Source organism: Aegilops tauschii, chromosome 7 (genome assembly GCF_002575655.3).
Source record: "Aegilops tauschii subsp. strangulata cultivar AL8/78 chromosome 7, Aet v6.0, whole genome shotgun sequence".
In the NCBI taxonomy this organism is placed as follows: Eukaryota; Viridiplantae; Streptophyta; class Magnoliopsida; order Poales; family Poaceae; genus Aegilops; species Aegilops tauschii.
This window is the reverse complement of record NC_053041.3, coordinates 56,020,379-56,043,597: the sequence shown is the minus strand read 5'-3', so window position 1 is coordinate 56,043,597 and position 23,219 is coordinate 56,020,379. Positions and strand designations below refer to the sequence as shown.

Here is a 23,219-nt window from a genome sequence, read left to right as displayed (position 1 = left end):
AGCTCTAGTTTCTCTGCAACATTTAGTTGTTGGCTGAAACATTCAAACCTTGGATTTGTCCAAAGTGCAGGCTTCACCAACCACGAATGACACTGGTGACACCACACTATCCACTGATGTCACTGAAAGGCGTTGAATCCCTCTTTGCTCATCTACTTAACAACTTAACAGTTGAAAGTGCGAATGGAATTCTCGACGAAATTCCGCGTGGCGCGATGCCATTCGTGTCGCGCCAAATCGGTTCTTGGTTTGAACATTTCCTCACCTGTTGCCCATCCTATTCGAAATTTACGACGCAAGACAAGAGAGACCATACGAAAGCTCTCAAAAAAAAAATTCTAGTTGAGAATGTCGTTGTCGATCTTTATGATTTGCAAGGATCAACATTCAGCAAGTCAAAACTGGGAGTAGGACGATGGTCAGGGATCACACGACGGATGGCGAGCAGAAAGGCCAAGGTCCTCGCCGGCGCGGTGGCCGGCACGGTGCTCGTGGCGGCCGAGGTGGCCCTCTACCTCTGCCTGCGCCTCTCCAGGCCCTTCTACCTCTCCACGGCCGCCGTCCTGGCGGCGACGGTCCTGACGCTGCTGCTCCTGCTCCACTGCACGGCGGGGCGGGCGGAGCGCATGGCGGCGCGCCGGGCTCTGGACGACGGCGAGGAGCTGCGCGCCGAGTACAGCTACTTCCGCAAGGTGGCCGGGCTGCCGCGCAAGTTCTCCCTGCACGCGCTGGCGGCGGCCACGGACAACTTCCGGTGCGTGGCCGGGCGGGGCGCCTCCGGCACGGTCTTCCGCGGCGTCCTCGACGACGGCATCCCCGTCGCCGTCAAGCGGATCGCCGACGACCGCCCCGGCGCCGGCCGCGCCGACAAGGAGTTCCGGGCGGAGGTGGCGGCCATCGCCGGCGCGCAGCACGTCAACCTGGCCCGCCTCCTCGGCTTCTGCCTCGGCTCCCCGCGCTTCCTCGTCTACGAGTACATGGACCACGGCTCCCTCGACCGCTGGATCTTCCCCGCCCCCGGCGGCGAAGCAAATGACGCCGCCGACGCCCGCCCGCGCTGCTGCCTGCCGTGGCCGCGCCGCTACCAGGTCGCCGTCGACGTGGCCAAGGCGCTCGCCTACCTGCACCACGACTGCCGCTCCAAGGTGCTGCACCTGGACGTCAAGCCGGAGAACATCCTCCTCGACGACGGCTTCCGGGGCGTCCTCTCCGACTTCGGCCTCTCCAAGCTCGCCGGCAAGGACCAGAGCCGGGTGGTCACGGCGGTGCGCGGCACCGCGGGCTACCTGGCGCCCGAGTGGCTCCTCGGCGCCGGCGTCACGGAGAAGTCCGACGTCTACAGCTACGGGATGGTGCTGCTGGAGCTGGTCGCCGGCCGCCGCTGCGTGCGGCCGGAGGAGGACGGCGGGTGGTCGTACCTGCCCAAGATCGCCGCCGAGATGACGCGGGCGGGGCGCGTGATGGAGGTGGTGGACCGGAGGCTCTCCTCCGGCGTCGGGGAGGCGGAGAAGGCGGCGGTGCGGCGCGCGGTGCACGTGGCGCTGTGGTGCGCGCAGGAGAAGGCCGGGGCGCGGCCGAGCATGGCGCGCGTGCTGGAGATGCTCGAGGGGAGGGTTGCCGGGGAGGTGGAGGCGCCGCCGCCGTCGGACACCATCATGGAGGACCTGCTGGCGCTCGGCCACGCGCGCGAGCGCGGCGGCGGGCCGTTCCGGCTGCCGTTGCCGAGCCCGACCGGGAGGGCCGCCTCGTCGGCGTCGGTGCTGAGCAAATACGACTCGTTCGCCATGTCCTATCTGTCAGGGAGATAGCGTTCCTCATCATGCACAGTGGAGTCAGCTATTAGCCTTTTAACTGCAGCATTTGTGGGTGAGACTTGTGCTGACGTGGCATGTGGTTAGACTGTGATTAGTCAATCAGTTCGCCACGGAGGCGGTCTACTTGTCACTTGTGAAGGAAAAATTTGTAGGCATCGCCACGTGGCACGTTGCTTGTACCGAAGCGATGACTATTCAACCTCGGGAGCTGGGAGGATGAACAAGAGGGCGGAAAACAAAATTAGGGTTTTTTTTTAGGGTAGGCGATGAGGAGGCCACCAGCGGCGAGGAAAAGGTTGTCGGTGGCACAATTCCGGTTAGCATGCCGGTTTGATTGTGCCATTTTCACGCACCTAGTGTTGTGGAGGTTGGACACAAGGTAATTTATAATTTATTACAAAGCCATCACTAAATATTTGTCAAAATTCCTGTCTTAACCCTAAAATATATTATCTCTGTTCCAAAATTCTTGTCTTAGATTTTTCTAGAAAGAATTTTGGGACGGAGGGAGTATGTTTTAAATCTTATCATTCATGTAATGCTTGTTCGTTTTAAACATTGGCCTTTATAAATCCCTAACATCAGTGTCCGGCAACGTCCATGGTTCGTGGGTATAGATTCCTGTCATCGGTTAGCGTCCATGATTCACGGGGATAGATTCCTGTCATCGGTTCTCGACGATGAGGCGGTTAGAGTTTGTATCGATGTGGCAGGGGTGCCGAGATACCTTTGCAATTGGGTCCTCCAGCCTCATCTTTGTCATGCCGATGCACCCTCCAGTGTTGAGGTGAGACATGTGAAAATTAACGGAGGTCAGACTATTCGATACATGGCTCTTCTTTCTCCAGGGCGATGGTTTGACAAGATCGTAGCCTTGATGACTTCTCGTCCACAATCAACAACTATAAGCTAGCTCTAGATGGAGCGGCGCCCTATCGCCGCTTTCAAGAGGAATAAGATTGCAGGCTGTCAGGGATTTCAATGTAATTCCTTTATTTTTTAGAGTGTCTATCCTGCTATTTCTTTTTAGAATCAAGAAAAGAAGAGCTTTATTAATTTAACCAGCGGGATTACAATCCTTCCACACACAAGCCGCGAGGAAGGCCGGAATATAGTTGATCCAAAGACATCGACACCTGGAGGTACTACACTGTTTAGCACATAAACGTGCCAGTTCATTTGCTTCTCTAGGTATGTAGGATTTAGCTCTTGCAGACACCTACACACGTGCATGCACTGGAAGCAGAACTACTTGCAATAAAAGAGGGAATTTCTTTATCTTTACAATGGAGCAATTTACCCATTGATATAGAGTCAGATTGCGTGGAGGCCGTCTCAATGATTAAGGAAGGAGTCACAAATAGATCGAAGTATGCATTCATTGTTAGAGAGATCATTCTGTTGCTCATACTCGTCGGAATTGTAACGGTGCTAGTCATTTCATGGCTAACTTTAGTAGGTTGCAAGGCCGAACCGCGGTTTGGTTATGCTCTGGCCCAGAAGAAGTCCTGAAAATTGTTGGACGAGATTGTAAGACTGAAAATTGAGTGATACAAGAATTATTTCACAAAAAAAAAGTAGGATAGTCGAAACTCCACAAAATCCCCGCAAAGCTCTTGGATTTCCTTAACCGCGGTAGCTATCTCCGAGCGGTCACTCTCAAGAGAATTCCACAATTTAACCATCAGTTGTGCATCTGTTTCAAATGTGCACTTGTCTGTACCCAAGATCAAACCCCAGCTGGGCACCATCACGTATTGCATATGCTTCCATGGACATAGCCAGAAAGTCCATTCTCATACCAAATTGCCTGAGCACGTAGAAGCTTTCCTTCACGTAAGCGAGTTTGATGCTGAACCTGTATCACGCTGCAGCGCAATCACCAGTTTATATGCTGAACGCACTGAGAAGTTTCCGAAGCGATCCGGCGACCATGCCCAGAAAATCTTCCTGTGTTCTTCCTGTAGGAATATCCTACTTGTTTGGTTAATAGATCCGAATGTTTCTTTAAGAAAAAATAAATCCAAATGATGGTCGGCATGGCCCAATTGAATCGATGATCGATCCGTTGCTGCGAACTGAATGTCCCCTTCATACTAACACTGGATTCACATACTGAATACCGGAAGAAAGGGAACTGAATTTTGTGCCCCTTCACACTCACACTGCAGACTCCACACTGAAACACAAAACACACAGCAAATTCCAACATCTACTTGGATACCCATAATACAGTAGAACTACCTGTACATTTCTGCTGGATAGTGGATAAATCTTGGACGCTCTAAGCCTCTTAACGCACACACTTCCTCCAGTCACTACCACTCCCATGGAAGGTTCAAATTAAACCATCATCTGGGTGCCTCCATGCTCATTCCGGACATGGACGGCGCCGTAGAGGGGGCTCCCGACGACGATGACGCGAGATCCAAAGGCATCGGAGCAGCTGCAGGTGGCATGCGCACGACCATATGTTCCGTCACCGCACGGTCCAGCACCAGCTCTTCCCTCCAGGTGCTTCGCAGAGCCTTCAGCCTGTCGGCCACCTCGGTCATGCAAGGCCTCTCTTCACCCATGGGACCCAAGCACATCCTCCCCAGCTCGGCCACTTCTCCCAGCAGCGTCTCTGTCCCTGCGCGCACGATGCTCGGGTCCAGGATGTCCTCGAGGCTGTCCTCCTTCATCGCGAGAAGGAAGGACCGCACGAGGCTCTTGCCTTCATTGGGCCCGTCGTTATAGATCGCTGCCTTCCCTGTGATCAGCTCCAGCAGCACGACCCCGAAACTGTAGACATCACTCTTCTCCGTGAGCTGTCGCTCTTGCAGGTACTCGGGGTCCAGGTAACCCAGGGTGCCCTGCACCATCGTCATGAACTGGGCCGCGTCCTTGGGGAGCATCCTAGACGCCCCAAAGTCAGTCACCTTCGCCATGTAGTTGTCGTCCAAGAGAATGTTCATAGACTTGACATCCCCATGCACTATAGGGTGGTTCATGGACAGATGCAGATACGCCAGTGCTTCGGCAGATTCTTGAGCAATCCTAAGACGGGTGTCCAGCGAGGGAGGTGGACTCCCGTAGCTACGATGGATGAACTCAAATAGAGTGCCATTTGGGATGAATTCATAGACCAGTATGGGGACTTCCACCTCTAAGCAGCAGCCCAGAAGCCTGACCACATTCCGGTGGTTGGTCTGTGAAAGTATAATAATCTCCTGCACGAATTCACCAGTTTCGGCCACGTTCATTATCTTTGAGCGTTTCACGGCGACTACCCTGTTATCCTTCAGAACGCCCTTGTAGACAGTGCCATGACCACCCCTGCCCAGTTCTTTGCTCTTGTCAAAATCGTTTGTAGCCTTCTTCAGATCTTCTTGTGTGAATATCTTCAATGTGTCGACTTCTTTTGACATAATTTGGCGATATAATATCTGACCACCATTCTGATCAAAGAATTTGTCCTTCTCTTCGGCAAGCTTCCTTTTCTGATATTCAGCCCGTAGAGCAAAGATACAAACCATGAGGAAGACAACACTGAAGGATATGCCTGAAAATGATGATAGTTAATTACCATCAGTTCAACTAGCGGCACTGTCCACGTTTGCCTAAAAACCAGTGCAACATACTGCGCCATTGTTTTGCCATATAACATGCATACAAAGTGTACTTGGAGTTGTATAATTGGTACAGAATATTTTGATTACTAACAAGTAACAACCTCATTACCTAAAACCACCTTCAGCGCTTTCTTTGGATCAGCTGGAACGCAGGGTATGCTCTTGGGATCATCGCTCCTGAATCCTGATGGGCATAGACAGATGTAGTTTCCATCGGTATTTCTGCAATTACCTTTGCAAGGATAGAAGGACTGGTTTGGAGGTTCGCACTCATTGATATCTGTCATTTCAAGGAAGTGAGGAGAATGCCAACATGGATCAACTAATAGAAAGAGTGTAGGTTGAGTCTGCAAGATGCATATACATACCTTGGCACCCTCCTTGTAGGTAGGGATTGCCCTCATAACCTTGAGAGCAGTTGCAGCGGTAACCAGGGCCATTGGACACATTAATGCATTGACTGTTCTTGGCTTGACAGGCATACTGTGACCCCATCTTGGTGGCTTCCGAACAACTTTTATTACCAACAACCCAATCTAGTACCAAAGGGACCCCATCTGTATATTTAGTTGCGAAATTTGTAGAGATAATATATGAATGATTGAACTTGAACCAGTCCTCCTCAGCAACGAATGTGTAGCTGCACGGGCGGGAAGGCTGGGTGCTAGAGTTGTATATTGTTAATGGTCTAGATTCGGTGCGGAAGGAGCTGATGTTTCCTGGAAAGGCGGTTTCGCAGCAACCCATGCCAACGCACTTTGTACTACCATTCATGCTACTTGCGTCAGTGCAGAATGAAAAGCATGAGTTAACAATGGGGAACAAAAGCTGGTTCTCGCCCTTGGTGATTCCTCCGATAAATCCAAGTGTAGCACAACCGATCGATATCAACTTGTTCTTGGTGTAGGAAAGCTTATGAAAAGGATCAAGTCTTAACCCATCCAAACCGCTGCTATTGGTGCCGTCGGTGTAGTTGCATTCCCATGCTATACGTGGGTTCAGAACACGAATCTCACCCATGGTAAGATTGATGTCCAGTATCCTAACTCTGGTTGAAGCTAGATATGGCCCACTGGCATTGCATGTGACAGTAAAGGGTTCTTGGAAGCAGCCTTTTCCGGTGCCGAACGGGTACGGGATGCTGACGTTACCACACTTGTCTGGGCAGTCAGGCCGCGCCATGCGGATGCTCCCCGAGGACTCAGACCCATAAGCTGTAGTACTACTCTGCAGGGTTAGGGTGGCGGTGAAAAGTAGTAAGAGCTTCTGTCCTGTAAGGCAACGACCAAGTAATTGATATGAGTCATTTTGCCACGCATAAAATAAAATAAATTCCAAATATTTGCTTTCTTCTAGAATATGGTGTTTGGTCATTCCTCCAAACAGAATTAATAGGGGAGACCCCCCCTATAACCCCCGACTGTTTGAAATATATCAGTAGCTAGTTAAGAGTTTAGTCCACTATTACAAATGCTTTGACCCAACAATCTTGGAATCAGATTTAGAGAGCAGAGGTATACCCCAAGTTCGAAAGTAAAACATGAACTTTGAATATCTATCTATGGTTTTCTCTGATTTGAAGTCCATATTAACCACAAAAGAATTGAAGTTCAAAATTAACCTAGGTACGAAGAAAGAAAGACTCAAAAAACATGACAAATTATGCATCTATGCTGGGCGTTGATAAAAAAGAAGCCGCAATTCAGTATTTACTGCAGACTCCATTTTACTTCTGTTCTCATTCCAGAACTTGTTACGGTAATTTCCCCCAAAAAAACCTTTTTAGGGTAGCTTGTTTTTAGTGATTGTTTCCGTTTGCACATGCTTGAAACAAAGAATTGTAAGGATTCATCTTCTATGTAGTAATACATTTTTTTTCCTGTTGTCCGATGACTGCTTCTGCTTATCATGTTGATTCTATTTTACATCTTGAAACAAAGAATTGTGAGAAATCATCTTCTATGTAGTAAAATGTACTTCTGTCATTTGCCATCGGAAAACAGCCTATTTCTTCCACGCCGCCACTCCATGAATCTGATTCCTACATGCTAACACAGTGAAGCCTCCATCCCACTCCCCCCCCTGAGCCCTGATTTCACATGTAAGGCAGTGAACTGAAAATCCCCTCTACGATGCAACTGAATGTCTCCTAGTTTCAGGGATGCAACAAGCAACGAACTATCCATGTTAGGTGCTTGCTTACATCTCTGCTCCTAATTCCTAATTCCTCCCAATCCCCTAAGGCTTCGAGTTTGCAATTACATCAACGGTACAGGACAAACTCTCCCAGCAACAGGGGAAAAAAATGCCCCCTGACCAGTTGCACCATACGCGTCAGCCCAGATAGACAAAGCACTGCGCCGTGCGACTAGGGTTGGCCGTACCTTACAGGGCCTCCTGGTAGCCCCGAGCGCAGCACAGCGCGACAGCCGAACACGGCTGCGGGGGAGGCGGGTAGCGTCGGATACCCGGGTCCGACGTGCCGGCGCCGGCGCCGGTAGGAGGAGATAGACATCCAGCCGCGGAAACTCGCCGGAACTGGAGGTTCTGTACAGATGGTGGTGCGCAGATGGAGCAGGCACCTCCATCGACGGCGACAGGCATGTCGCCGGCGCGGCGGCAATGGCGGCTGGGGGGTGACTTCGCTCTTTCTTTTCTTTTTTCTTTTTTTTTGAGCAAAAGGGGGCTCAGGTCGGTGATTCCCAAAGCGAATTCTTAGAGCATGGGCCCCACCGTGTTTGTAAGGCCTAGCCTTACCGGCCCAGTACAGCCTTTTTAGGCTGTGTAGGCCTTTTTAAGCTGAAATTTTGACATTTTTAGTGCTCTTTGCGCCTTTCTAACACGACGGACCGGCCCATAGACGTGTCACAACGCGATACCCAAGCACATGCCTTGGGGCCTGCATGGCACGACAGTTTTATAAGAGGGTGGACATACCCCTAAAAAAACAGAGGGTGGACATACCCTCAAAAAAAAAAAGAGGGTGGACATGGGTTGTGCGTGCTAGGCCTTTTTATAGGCTGGTTGTGTTGTGCCGACCCACATGGGCCATGTGAAACATAGCGAACATCGTATTGTTTTTTTTTGTGTGTGCGAAAAATTGTATTGTTATAAGAAAACCATGGAGTACCTATGGGTCATGCGACTAAACACTGTTTTCATTTTAGCCTATTTACTCTTCCTCGATTTAAATCCAACACCATGTTCTTCTTGTTCTTCTTTCCATACAAGTGACATGGTTCGTCTTCCTCACCCAACCCATGATTTCAACCCCTTCTCCCCCAGCCTGCCCCCCTACCTCACATCCGGTGAGCGCCCCCGCCCGGCTCTCACTGGGGATGTCGTTGTAGGTTGTCTCAAGCTTGAGTGTTGTCTAATCCTACCCACCTCCAGCGAGGTCATGGCTCACCCTCATCGGCAAGGCTACGATCTTCACGGTTTGGTTGGGGCTTCGCTCCACTTTCGGGCAAAGTAATTTGTAAATCCGAGTAACTAGTATTTGATAGAAACAAACTCGTGTGAATTTTGATAAAATAGCTCATTGTGAAACCCGAGTGAAGATTAGAAAATGAGAAAGCTAAAACACAAGTTTTGAAGCTTAAATTGTAATGTTATTATGTTCACACATGTGGAAAATGGCCACAACAATTATACGGTTAAGTTTTGACTTTGTGTGTGTGTGTGTGTGTGTGTGTGTGTGTGTGTGTGTGTGTTTTTCAATTATTGTTGACACTTTTAAAGTAGAAATACCGCTAGGTTTATAAGATTAAATTTCCGCATTTAGAATTTCCCCTTCTGCTATGTTGCTCAAATAGCACATCTACACCCATCGAAAGAATTATTTAGACCAAATCGCAATTAGTTAAAGATCACGACACCCTCCCGCAAACAAAAAAGAAAGAAAGAGAAAAAGACGATGGCACCCCTTTCAACCACGCCCTGCATAAGACAAGTTAATAAGGAGAGAAGAAAAAAAAGTCTCCACACAAGGTTTCATGTACGAGTCTCCACACAAGGTCTCCACACAAGCTTGTTGGCTAATGAAAACCCGAGGGCGAAGAGCAACGAACAAAAGGAAACACCATCACAAAACTTCTGAAACGGGAAACTATACATGGTACATAGAGGGGACTGTAAGCCAGAACAAGCGAGGCCAAAAAAGAGATTCTTCTCACCCGCAGTCAGCGACCAGTCCATGATTGGAGCCGCCGGCCGGGTTTCACCCGCTGCCCGTCCCCCACCGGAGCCTGCGCCGAGGCCGTCGCGCGCGAGAGAGAGATATACGACGAGATGAACCAAGGGGAAGGGGAGGAAGGGGTAGCCGACTGAGCTGAAGTGCAGCAGGCCATCGCCTCACTGCTGTTTTGTACCACTAGTATGATTAGCGATGCTTTTTCAGACGGCAAGTTGCTATCAAGCTATTTAAGCTCAATCAATGCCGCGACGGTAACCTTCAGCTAGCAGGCTCGAAACCTGGTTCTGCAGGCGCAGGTCGAGGTCGAGGAGACCCGGCCGCTCTCCTCCTCCTCCTAGCTGGCTGGGGGCTGGCTATTGACCCGCTCCACAGGATCGATCATTGGCCACACGGGCCCCTGTCAAGCCGCACCTCAGTCAGTAACGGCAGAACGTAGCATCACTAACTAGTACTTTTTGCTAAGCTCTAGAGTGCATATCGGATTTTGGGCCGATATTCACCTTGAGGGCTACTGACTATATAGCCCGGTAACGAATATATTGCACAAAGCTAAAAAAAATCACAAGGAATCGGCTCGCACAAGCCGACTTGGCTTTTTTTTTTTTTTTTTTTTGCAGAGGCCGGCCATCTTCATCAGCAACTCAAATTCGAGGTGGTGCAGACCACTTCAGAAGCAGATCGACATGGAGGCCGGCTAGTTGCGGGGGAAATATTGCCCACGCAGCTCGGCTTGGCTCTTTCAATATTTCCCAAGACCGGGGTGGTTCACATCACCTCAGATGCTTTTCGACCTGGAGCTCAGATGTATGATGTGCTGCTAGCTTCAGTTATACCCGGCCATCTGTCGGGCCGGGCCTACCAAAGCCCGATGCAAAAAGCCCAGGCCGGGCCTACCAAAGCCCAATGAAAAAAACCCAGGCACGAGCCCAGCCCGACCATCGGGCCTAAAAATCGGGCCTGAGCCCGGCCCATCACGATAAAAGCCCGTCGGGCCTCGGGTTGGGCCTCTTTGTTAACGCGTGAATATGACGGGCCCGGCCGTCGGGCTTGAAATCTAGGCCCGAGCCCGACCCGTGGGTCGGGTCGGGTCGGGCCGGCCGGCCGGGCTGCCCATGGCCAGGTCTAGCTTCAGTACCGGTTCAAGGGCTACTGACGATGTCCCGGCTAAGGGGCCTCTCACCATGTCAATTTCTTGACTTGGTGGGTCGGGCTGAGGACGCCTAGTTGGTTCCGTTTTGGGCCACTTCGAACGGCCCATGACACTCAACAAAGAAGACTCTGGAGGCATTGCCGTTCAAAACAAGGACTCCTTATCCGTGGAGGATTTCTCTTCACCGACTTAGCCGATTAGGAGTCTTGTAACCTACGCCTCCGGTATCTTATGTAAGCCGAGGCCGGGCTAGTCAATAGAACAGATTAGATGTTACAATCTTTTGGTAGATACATGTACTTTGTACTACACATCAACGCAGAAAACACAAACAGGACGTACTATTATCTTCTCAGAGCCTGAACCTGGATAAATCCCGTGTCCTTGCTACCATCGCTCCTAGACTCCTAACTTAGGATCCCCTACCTTGAGATCTGCTGATAAGTAATGTTGTCTGAGTATCTTTGGCATTTTGAATTCCCTGTTGTTGACTGTTTTCTGTTTACTCCATATGCAAATTCCTACTGTTTCCAATCATGCAAATGAATTGGAGTAAAATGTTCACTCCATTCTCCATATTATGCAGATGAATTTTCTCCATGTTATGCAAAATGAATTTTCTTACTGGTGATCTACAGCAGAGGAGATGAGAAGCAGAGGATATTGTGCTGCTGTTGCTGATCTGCAGCTGTTGGTCTGCTGCTGTTGCTGATCAAGGTAAAAATGCCTAGGCCCATCTCTGTTGATTTGCTCCTCAGTACTCCTGTTGTTGACCTAACTGCTAATCTTACTGCTATTGTTGATCTTACTCCTGTAGCTGATCAGATGAGAAGTTGATTTTTGAGTTTGGACTGAATCCAATGCTTCAAGGTACTCTAAGTACCCCTGTTAATGATCAGATGAGTATGCAGTAAATATTTTTTTAAATGCTCCAAGCTAATCCAAGTACTGAATTACTCCTTGCCGGAGTACTGTCATTTAACAGTAAACTGAATTACTGTCATTTAACTGTAGACTGAATTTTAAACTGAGTATGCAGTAAACATGCTGGAGTACAAATTTATGCATTACTCGATATTTCTTGAAGTACTGTCAACTCCATACTCCAAATTTATGCATTACTCCTTGCTGGAGTAACGGTGTTCAGTGCCCAGCAGTATATTCTGAAGCAGAGGAGTATTTTTCGAAGCAGAGGAGTAACAGTGTTCAGTTAACCAAAAAGGGAGTATGTGCAGGAGTACACTTTCAAGGAGATTGCAGTACAGTTGCTCTCTTTGACTGCAGTTTATGATTACTCCAGTTCAAAATTATGATTACTGCAGTGCCGGCCGAGCTAACCTCACCGCCAAAACGAATTCTAATGTGTATTTGAACAACACTGCATGCGAATTCTCGTACTGGAAACTGGATTTTTGTGTTGCTTCACACTCAAATTGACAAGTCAAATGTCATGGACAACTCCACACAGAAACACACGCACACAACAAATTCTAACTTCTACTTACATACATAGTACTTGGCACCTCTAACACAACACAGCTACCTATACATTTCTGCTGGACAGTATACCCTGAAGCTCTAAGCCTCTAAGGCACACACTTTCTCCTGGCACTACTGCTCCAAAGGAAGGTTCAGATGAAACTGTATCATCTGGGCGCCTCTATGCCCATTCCGGACATGTACGGCACCGTCGAGGGGGCACCCGACGACGACGAGGCGAGATCCCAAGGCATCGGAGCTGCCACAGGTGGCATGTGCACAACCATATGTTCCGTTACGGCACGATCCAGCACAAGCTCTTCCCTCCAGGTGCTTCGCAGAGCCTTCAGCCTGTCAGCCACCTGGGTCATGGAAGGCCTCTCTTCACCGATGGGGCCCAAGCACATCCTCCCCAGCTCGGCCACTTCCCCCAGCAGCGTCTCCGTCCCTGCACGCACGATGCTCGGGTCCAGGATGTCCTCAAGGCTGTCCTCCTTCATCGCGAGCAGGAAGGACCACACGAGGCTCTTGCCTTCCTTGGGCCCGTCGTTGTAGATCGCCGTCTTCCCCGTGATCAGCTCCAGAAGCACGACCCCGAAGCTGTAGACGTCGCTCTTCTCTGTCAGCTGCCGCTCCTGCAGGTACTCAGGGTCCAGGTAACCCAGGGTGCCCTGGACCAGTGTCATGAACTGGGCCGCGTCCTTGGGGAGTGTCCTTGATGCCCCAAAGTCAGTCACCTTCGCCATGTAGTTCTCGTCCAAGAGAATGTTCATAGACTTGACATCCCCGTGCACTATAGGGTGGTTCATGGACAGATGCAGATACGCCAATGCTTCGGCGGATTCTTGAGCAACCCTGAGACGGGTGTCCAGTGAGGGAGGTGGACTCCCATAGCTACGATGGATGAACTCAAACAAAGTGCCATTTGGGATGAATTCATAGACCAGTATGGGGACTTCCACCTCTAAGCAGCACCCTAGAAGCCTGACCACATTCCGGTGGTTGGTCTGTGAAAGTATAATAATCTCCTGCACAAATTCATCAGTTTCGGTCACGTTCATTATCTTTGAGCGTTTCACGGCCACTACCCTGTCATCCTTCAGAATGCCCTTGTAGACAGTGCCATGTCCACCCCTGCCCAGTTCTCTGCTCTTGTCAAAGTCGTTTGTAGCCTTCTTCAGATCTTCTTGAGTGAATATCTTCAGTGTGTCGACTTGTTTTGACATAATTTGGCGATATAATATCTGACCACCATTCTGATCAAAGAACTTGTCCTTCTCCTTCGCAAGCTTCCTTTTCTGGTACTCAGCCCGTAGAGCAAAGATACAAACCATGAGGAAGATGGCACTGAAGGATATGCCTGAAAATCATGACAGTTAATTACCATCAGTTCAACTAGCGGCAGTGCCCACATTTGGTTAAAAACCAATGCAACATATTGCCCATTGCTTTGCCATATGACATGCATATAAACTATACTTGGACTTGTATAATTGGTACAAAATATTTTGATTGCTAATAATCTCATTACCTAAGACCACCTTAAGAGCTTTCTTTGGGTCAGCTGGAACGCAGGGTATGCTCTTTGGATCATCGCTCCTGAATCCTGATGGGCAGAAACAGGTGTAGTTTCCAACGGTATTTGTGCATTTACCTTGGCAAGGATACAACGACTGGTTTGGAGGTTCACACTCATTGATGTCTGTCATTTCAAGGAAGTGAGGAGAATGTCAACATGGATAAAAAGAATATTCCATTCCACAAATAAAGCTGATAGAACAGAGAATGTAGGTTGATTCTGTGAGACACATATATGTACCTTGGCACCCTCCTTGTAGATAGGGATTGCCCTCATAACCTTGAGAGCAGTTGCAGCGGTATCCAGGGCCATTGGACACATTAATGCATTGACTGTTCTTGGCTTGACAGGCATACTGTGACCCCATTTTGGTGGCTTCCGAACAACTTTTATTACCAACAACCCAATCTAGTACCAAAGGGACCCCATCTGTATATTTAGTTGCGAAATTTGTAGAGCTGACATATGAACGATCAAACTTGAACCAGTCCTCCTCAGTGACAAATGAGTAGCTGCACGGGCTGAAAGACTGGTTTGTAGAGTTGTATAAAGATGGCAATGGTGCAGATCCGGTGTTGAAGGAGCTGATGTTTCCTGGAAAAGGGGTTTGACAGCAACCCATGCCAATGCACTCCTTGCTATCATCCACGCTGCTTGCGTCAGTGCAGAATGAAAAGCATGTGTTAACAATGGGGAACTCAAGCTGGTTCTTGCCCTTGGTGGCTCCTAAGATCAATCCAAGTGTAGCACAACCGATCGATATCAACTTGTTCTTGGTGTTGGAAAGCTTATGAAAAGGATCAAGGGTTAAGCCATCCGAACCGCTGCTATTGGTGCCGTTGGTGTAGTTACATTCCCATGCTATATGTGGGTTCAGAACACGAATCTCACCCATGGCAAGATTGATGTCCAGTATCCTAACTCTGGTTGAAGCTAGATATGGCCCAGTGGCATTGCATGTGACATCAAAGGGTTCTTGGAAGCAGCCTTTTCCGGTGCCGAACGGGTACGGGATGCTGACGCTACCACACTTGTCCGGGCAGTCAGGCCGCGCCATGCGGATGCTCCCAGAGGACTCAGACTCATAAGCGGTAGCACTATGTTGCAGGGTTAGGGTGGCGACAACAAGTAATAAGAGCGTCTGACCTGTAAGACAATGACCAAGTAATTGATATGAGCCATTTGGCCCTACATAAAATAAAATAAAGTCTAATACAGCAAATGGGTAGATAACAAATATTTGCTTTCTTCTAGAATACGGTATTTCACCATTCCTCCAAACACAATTAATAGGGGAGACCCCTATAACCCCCGATTATTTGAAATATATCAGTAGTTTAGTTAAGAGTTTAGTCCACTATTACAAATGATTTAGCCCATGTTAGAAAGTAAACATGAATTTAGAATATCCATCAAAGGTATTCTCTGATTTCAAGCCCTTATTAACCACAACAGAATTGAAGCTCAAAACTAATCTAGAGTTCTAGACACGAAGAAAGAAAAACTTGAAAACACGACGAGTTATGCATCTATGCTGGGTGCAGATAAAAAAGAAGCCGCCATTCAGTATTCACTGCAGACTCCCTGTTTTTTTTTCTGTTCTCATTCCAGAAATTGTTAGGGCAAGTACCACCTCTAATCCAAAATAAACATTTAGTAGCTTCTTTCAGTTTGCACGTACTTGTCACTTTGGGTCTTTATTTGCAACTTTTTGGATGAAACATCTCCATTAGCTGCGTATTGGTAGTGATGCTAAAAATTTGAGTACACAATGAACATGGACAAAACAGATTTTAAAATAAAGATATCGGTAGCATGTTTGTTGGTCTGTGTATAAAGCAAAAAATTGTACATCGGGCGCCTGGTGTAGGAGGACCACCACGTTCTTGCCCACTAAGACACAATGTTTTCAGCGATTTATACTTATTCAAGGTTTCTTGCATGATGTCCGACGGCCGCTATTCCTGTTTTCACTCTGTTTTACATTTTGGAACACAGAATTCTGAATCTTCGGTGTGAAACCTCCATCCCAAACCCATGTTTGCGCCAGATTTCACATGTAAGGCAGCAGTAGATTGAAAATCCCCTCTACGATGTAATCGAATGCTAAGAATCTCGAATTAGGCGAGCTACAGGTCTTCTTCGACTCCTACATGTAAGGTAGCCCCGAGCGCAGCCCGGCGCGGCAGCCGAATACGGCTTCGGAGAAGGCGGGTGGCGTCGGATACCCGGATCCGACGCGGCGGCGCCCGCGCCGGCTGGAGGAGCCAGACCCACAGCCGAGGGAACTCGCCGGTGGTGGAGGGAACCTACTGGTGGTGGTGCGGCAGGCGGGACGGGGCTTTCCATCGGCGGCGACAGGCATGTCGCCGGCGAGGCGGCAACGGCGGGTGGGGGTCACTTCCCTCCCTCAGGTCGGGGGAATTGGGACGCTGGCCTTTGGGGTACATTGGCCATTTCCAAAAGTGAATTATTCTTAGAATATGGGCCCATGTGAAACGTATCGGATTTTCTTAAAGTTAGACTTTATAAATTTTGACTAAATTTAGAGAAAACTCTAACAACATTTGGAGCACCAAATCAATACCATTCAATTCATCATGAAATGTATTTCCATATGATATATGTTTGATGTTCTATATATAGAGAGTCCTCTCCACTCTATAAACTTGACCGAACAAAATTCGTGAATCTTGACTTCCAAAAAAATGCGTAATATCTTATGGTACAAAGGGAGTACTTCTAAGTGCTTTTTTGTACTTAGTAAATTTCCATAAAGGAAAGAATGACCGTTATGACCCGAATGAAAATACCACAGGTTTTGAAACTGAAACTGTAATTTCCGTTTCACATTCTCATGGCGGAAAAGGGTAATGAAATCAATACGGCAAGATTTGAACCCCGGTCGATGTATAGGTGTGGCCTTTCTCTATTAGTTTGTGGAATCAACGTGGAATTTTCCCAGGAGCAGATTCCCCATTATAGCATCCCGCCTTCCGCTTTGAGATTATTATATATTATTTCTGGTTAAAAATGCAGCACCCCTAGCTGTTTTTTTATTTTTTGCAGAAAGCACCCCTAGCCGTTAGAAGATGTATGAACGCCAAATGGCAGGAAAGAGAGCGTGGTGCCCCTTTGTCCTGTCGACCACCACGTCATGAGACAAGTTGCTATACCCCAACGTTCCTAAATATAAATCGTTTTTAGAGATTCTAATACGAACTACATACGGAGCAAAATGAGTGAATCCACACTCTAGAATACGTCTATACTCATTCGTATGCTCAAATCTGTAAAAGGGCTTATATTTAGAAACAGAGGGAGTAGAAAAGAAGAAGAAAATTTGTCAGAAACACAAAGGTTTCATGTAGTACGAGCAGGTAATAAGAGGTAAAGAGAAACCCATTGCAAAACTTGAAAAGGATTGTGAGCGAGGTGTTCCCAGGCCAAAAGAGATACAGTAATTCTTACCGCCACTCAGTGACCGATCCATGGCCTGAAAGCCGCCGGGTTTCGGTGGTTGTCGGCCGTCCCTCCACCGCCGCCGGTGAGCAGCGAGTGCCTGTGTGGGCGCGCGAGGGGGGAACCAGGGGGGTGGTGTTTATATATGACACGAGGCGAGGCTACGAGCCGTGGTCAAGCAAGGAGCGAGCCTCCCATGCCCATCGGAAGGAGTATACTGATCAAAAGTCCAAAACCGTGTGTGGGGTGGGCCGGGAGCTGACCGCGAGTCGTCGCCTGACTGTTTTGTACTACAGCAGTATGATTTGCGTGGTGCTTTTTTTAGGCCGCAAGTTCCCGTCATCTTCTTCTTCAAGCTCTCCCACGCACGTGCCCCTCCTCCTCCTAGCTGCCTATCCGTTGACCCGCTCGAAGGCAGTCCGGTTCACGCTCGTACACGACTAGGACTAATGGACGAGTAAGTGAACATAGAGATCCTTTGTTAAATCCGTGGCCAAAGTTCAACCTAAAATACAAGGACCTGGCTACCTGGCGCACGAGCGCCCTCCCCGACAGAAAAGTCCTACCACGCGCAGGCGTCAGGACAGCCCAGAAAAGGAAAATGTCAGGTCCCATGTGCTCACACTATCCATCCCATCTACATTTATTAGGGGATCAAAAACTTTAAAAAGTTATAACTTTTGAATCGAGTGTTAAATTTCAAATCCGTTTTCATCATTGGGTTTCTTGTGGCGAGTTCTTCAAAACCAGATCTCATATGAGTAGGTTTCGACGGACTTTTTTTCTCGAGCAACTTTGTGTGCCACAGAGGCAACTTTAGTGCTATAAAAAGCAAATCTGTTTTTCCCCTATTATGACTACCTATTAGCAGATGATCCTTCTAAGTTGGTGTTGGGGAAAGTAGCAATTTCAAAAAATTTCCTACGCACACGCAAGATCATGGTGATGCATAGCAACGAGAGGGGAGAGTGTTGTCCACGTACCCTCGTAGATCGAAAGCGGAAGCGTTAACACAACACGGTTGATGTAGTCGTACGTCTTCACGATCCGACCGATTAAGTACCGAACGCACGGCACCTCCGAGTTCAGCACACGTTCAGCTCGATGACGTCCCTCGAACTCCGATCCAGCCGAGTGTTGAGGGAGAGTTTCGTCAGCACGATGGCGTGGTGACGATGATGATGTTCTACCGACGCAGGACTTCGCCTAAGCTCCGCTACGATATTATCGAGGTGTAATATGGTGGAGGGGGGCACCGCACACGGCTAAGAGATCAATGATCAATTCTTGTGTCTCTGGGGTGCCCCCTGCCCCCGTATATAAAGGAGCAAGGGGGGAGGCGGCCGGCCTAGGAGAAGGGCGCGCAAGGGGGGAGTCCTACTCCCACCGGAAGTAGGACTCCTCCTTTCCTTGTTGGAGTAGGAGAGAAGGAAAGAGGGGGAGAGGGAGAAGGAAAAGGGGGCTGCACCCCTTGTCCAATTCGGACCAGAGGGGGGTGCGCGCCTCCTTCCTTTTGGCCTCTCTCCTCTATTCCCGTATGGCCCAATAAGGCCCAATACTTCTCCCCGGCGAATTCCCGTAACTCTCCGGTACTCCGATAAATACCCGAATCACTCGGAACCTTTCCGAAGTCCGAATATAGTCGTCCAATATATCGATCTTTACGTCTCGGCCATTTCGAGACTCCTCGTCATGTCCCTGATCTCATCCGGGACTCCAAACTCCTTCGGTACATCAAAACACATAAACTCGTAATATAACCGTCATCTAACTTTAAGCGTGCGGACCCTACGGGTTCGAGAACTATGTAGACATGACCGAGACACGTCTCCGGTCAATAACCAATAGCGGAACCTGGATGCTCATATTGGCTCCCACATATTCTACGAAGATCTTTATCGGTCAAACCGCATAACAACATACGTTGTTCCCTTTGTCATCAGTATGTTACTTGCCCGAGATTCGATCGTCGGTATCTCAATGCCTAGTTCAATCTCGTTACCGGCAAGTCTCTTTACTCGTTTCGTAATACATCATCCTGCAACTAGCTCATTAGTTGCAATGCTTGCAAGGCTTATAGTGATGTGCATTACCGAGTGGGCCTAGAGATACCTCTCCGACAATCGGAGTGACAAATCCTAATCTCGAAATACGCCAACCCAACAAGTACCTTCGGAGACACCTGTAGAGCACCTTTATAATCACCCAGTTACGTTGTGACGTTTGATAGCACACAAAGTGTTCCTCTGATAAACGGGAGTTGCATAATCTCATAGTCATAGGAACATGTATAAGTCATGAAGAAAGCAATAGCAACATACTAAACGATCGAGTGCTAAGCTAACGGAATGGGTCAAGTCAATCACATCATTCTCCTAATGATGTGATCCCGTTAATCAAATGACAACTCATGTCTATGGCTAGGAAACATAACATCTTTGATCAACGAGCTAGTCAAGTAGAGGCATACTAGTGACACTCAAGTTTTCGGTTAATACAATTCTAGCATGAATAATAAACATTTATCATGATATAAGGAAATAAATAATAACTTTATTATTGCCTCTAGGGCATATTTCCTTCAGTCTCCCACTTGCACTAGAGTCAATAATCTAGTTCACATCGCCATGTGATTTAACATCAATAGTTCACATCACCATGTGATTAACACCCATAGTTCACATCGTCATGTGACCAACACCCAAAAGGTTTACTAGAGTCAGTAATCTAGTTCACATCGCTATGTGATTAACATCCAAAGAGTACTAAGGTGTGATCATGTTTTGCTTGTGAGATAATTTTAGTCAACGGGTCTGTCACATTCAGATCCGTAAGTATTTTGCAAACTTCTATGTCTACAATGCTCTGCACGGAGCTACTCTAGCTAATCGCTCCCACTTTCAATATGTATCTAGACCGAGACTTAGAGTCATCTAGATTAGTGTCAAAACTTGCATCGATGTAACCCTTTATGACGAAACTTTTGTCACTTCCATAATCGAGAAACATATCCTTATTCCACTAAGGATAATTTTGACCGCTGTCCAGTGATCTACTCCTAGATCACTATTGTACTCCCTTGCCAAAATCAGTGTAGGGTATACAATAGATCTGGTACACAACATGGCATACTTTATAGAACCTATGGCCGAGGCATAGGGAATGACTTTCATTCTTTTTCTATCTTCTGCCATGGTCGGGCTTTGAGTCTTACTCAATTTCACACCTTGTAACACAGGCAAGAAACTCTTTCTTTGACTGTTCCATTTTGAACCACTTCAAAATCTTGTTAAGGTATGTACTCATTGAAAAAACTTATCAAGCGTCTTGATCTATCTCTATAGATCTTGATGCTCAATATGTAAGCAGCTTCACCGAGGTCTTTCTTTGAAAAACTCCTTTCAAACACTCATTTATGCTTTGCAGAATAATTCTACATTATTCCGATCAACAATATGTCATTCACATATACTTATCGGAAATGCTGTAGTGCTCCCACTCACTTTCTTGTAAATATAGGCTTCACCGCAAGTCTATATAAAACTATATCCTTTGATCAACTTATCAAAGCGTATATTCCAACTCCGAGATGCTTGCACCAGTCCATAGATGGATCGCTGGAGCTTGCATATTTTGTTAGCACCTTTAGGATTGACAAAACCTTCTGGTTGCATCATATACAACTCTTCTTTAATAAATCCATTAAGGAATGCAGTTTTGTTTATCCATTTGCCAGATTTCATAAAATGCGGCAATTGCTAACATGATTCGGATAGACTTAAGCATAGATACGAGTGAGAAACTCTCATCGTAGTCAACACCTTAAACTTGTCGAAAACCTTTTGCGACAATTCTAGCTTTGTAGATAGTAACACTACTATCAGTGTCCGTCTTCCTCTTGAAGATCCATTTAATCTCAATGGCTCGCCAATCATTGGGCAAGTCAATCAAAGTCCATACTTTGTTCTCATACATGGATCTCATCTCAGATTTCATGGCCTCAAGTCATTTTGCGGAATCTGGGCTCACCATCGCTTCTTCATAGTTCGTAGGTTCGTCGTGGTCTAGTAACATAACCTCCAGAACAGGATTACCGTACCACTCTGGTGCGGATCTTACTCTGGTTGACCTACGAGGTTCAGTCATAACTTGATCTGAAGTTCCATGATCATCATCATTAACTTCCTCACTAATTGGTATAGGCGTCACAGAAACTGGTTTCTGCGATGAACTACTTTCCAATAAGGGAGCAGGTACAATTACCTCATCAAGTTCTACTTTCCTCCCACTCACTTCTTTCGAGAGAAACTCCTTCTCTATAAAGGATCCATTCTTAGCAACGAATGTCTTGCCTTCGGATCTGTGATAGAAGGTGTACCCAACTGTCTCCTTTGGGTATCCTATGAAGACACATTTCTCCGATTTGGGTTTGAGCTTATCAGGATGAAACTTTTTCACATAAGCATCGCAACCCCAAACTTTAAGAAACGACAACTTTGGTTTCTTTCCAAACCACAGTTCATAAGATGTCGTCTCAACGGATTTAGATGGTACCCTATTTAACGTGAATGCAGCTGTCTCTAATGCATAACCCCAAAAGGATAGTGGTAGATCGGTAAGAGACATCATATATCGCACCATATCTAATAAAGTACGGTTACGATGTTCGGACACACCATTACACTGTGGTGTTCCAGGTGGCGTGAGTAGTGAAACTATTTCACATTGTTTTAACTGAAGGCCAAACTCGTAACTCAAATACTCTTCTCCACGATCAGATCGTAGAAACTTTATTTTCTTGTTACGATGATTTTCACTTCACTCTGAAATTATATGAACTTCTCAAATGTTTCAGACTTCTGTTTCATTAAGTAGATATACCCATATCTGCTCAAATCATCTGTGAAGGTCAGAAAATAATGATACCTGCTATGAGCCTCAATATTCATCGGACCACATACATCTGTATGTATGATTTCCAACAAATCTGTTGCTCTCTCCATAGTTCCGGAGAACGATGTTTTAGTCATCTTGCCCATGAGGCACGGTTCGCAAGCATCAAGTGATTCATAATCAAGTGATTCCAAAATCCCATCAGTATGGAGTTTCTTCATGCGCTTTACACCAATATGAGCTAAACGGCAGTGCCACAAATAAGTTGCACTATCATTATTAACTTTGCATCTTTTGGCTTCATTATTATGAATATGTGTATCACTACGATCGAGATCCAATAAACCATTTCATTGGGTGTATGACCATAGAAGGTTTTATTCATGTAAATAGAACAACAATTATTCTCTAATTTAAATGAATAAACGTATTGCAACAAACATGATCAAATCATATTCATGCTCAACGCAAACACCAAATAACACTTATTTAGTTTCAACACTAATCCCGAAAGTATAGGGAGTGTGCGATGATGATCATATCAATCTTGGAACTACTTCCAACACACATCGTCACCTCGCCTTTTACTAGTCTCTGTTTATTCTGCAACTCCCGTTTCGAGTTACTACTCTTAGCAACTGAACCAGTATCAAATGCCGAGGGGTTGCTATAAACACTAGTAAAGTACACATCAATAACATGTATATCCAATATACCTTTGTTCACTTTGCCATCCTTCTTATCCACCAAATACTTGTGGTAGTTCCGCTTCCAGTGACCAGTCCCTTTGCAGTAGAAGCACTTAGTCTCAGGCTTAGGACCAAACTTAGGCTTCTTCACTTGAGCAGCAACTTGCTTGTCGTTCTTCTTGCAGTTCCCCTTCTTCCCTTTGCCCTTTTCTTGAAACTAGTGGTCTCGTCAACCATCAACACTTGATGTTTTTCTTGATTTCTACCTTCGTCGATTTCAGCATCACGAAGAGCTCGGGAATTACTTTCGTCATCCCTTGCATACTATAGTTCATCACGAAGTT

At 47.2% G+C, this 23,219-nt stretch overlaps 2 protein-coding genes across 2 annotated transcripts; one reads left to right on the top strand and one right to left on the bottom strand.

Moving 5' to 3' along the window:
• The first annotated feature begins 18 nt into the window (after window positions 1-18).
• Window positions 19-2,239, top strand: LOC109755848 (probable receptor-like protein kinase At5g20050). Its single transcript, XM_020314729.4, has one exon. The coding sequence runs from the start codon at window positions 87-89 to the stop codon at window positions 1,806-1,808; it is 1,722 nt and encodes a 573-aa protein (XP_020170318.2). The 5' UTR covers window positions 19-86; the 3' UTR covers window positions 1,809-2,239.
• A 1,643-nt stretch (window positions 2,240-3,882) lies between these two features.
• Window positions 3,883-17,437, bottom strand: LOC109755853 (uncharacterized). Its single transcript, XM_020314734.4, has 8 exons — window positions 17,303-17,437; window positions 14,072-14,977; window positions 13,784-13,954; window positions 12,422-13,612; window positions 9,604-9,780; window positions 5,797-6,699; window positions 5,538-5,708; window positions 3,883-5,358 (listed from the first exon to the last, which is right to left on the bottom strand). Exons 1-8 carry the CDS (start codon window positions 17,322-17,324, stop codon window positions 4,166-4,168), a joined length of 4,734 nt encoding a protein of 1,577 aa, XP_020170323.2. The 5' UTR covers window positions 17,325-17,437; the 3' UTR covers window positions 3,883-4,165.
• Window positions 17,438-23,219: the final 5,782 nt, after the last annotated feature.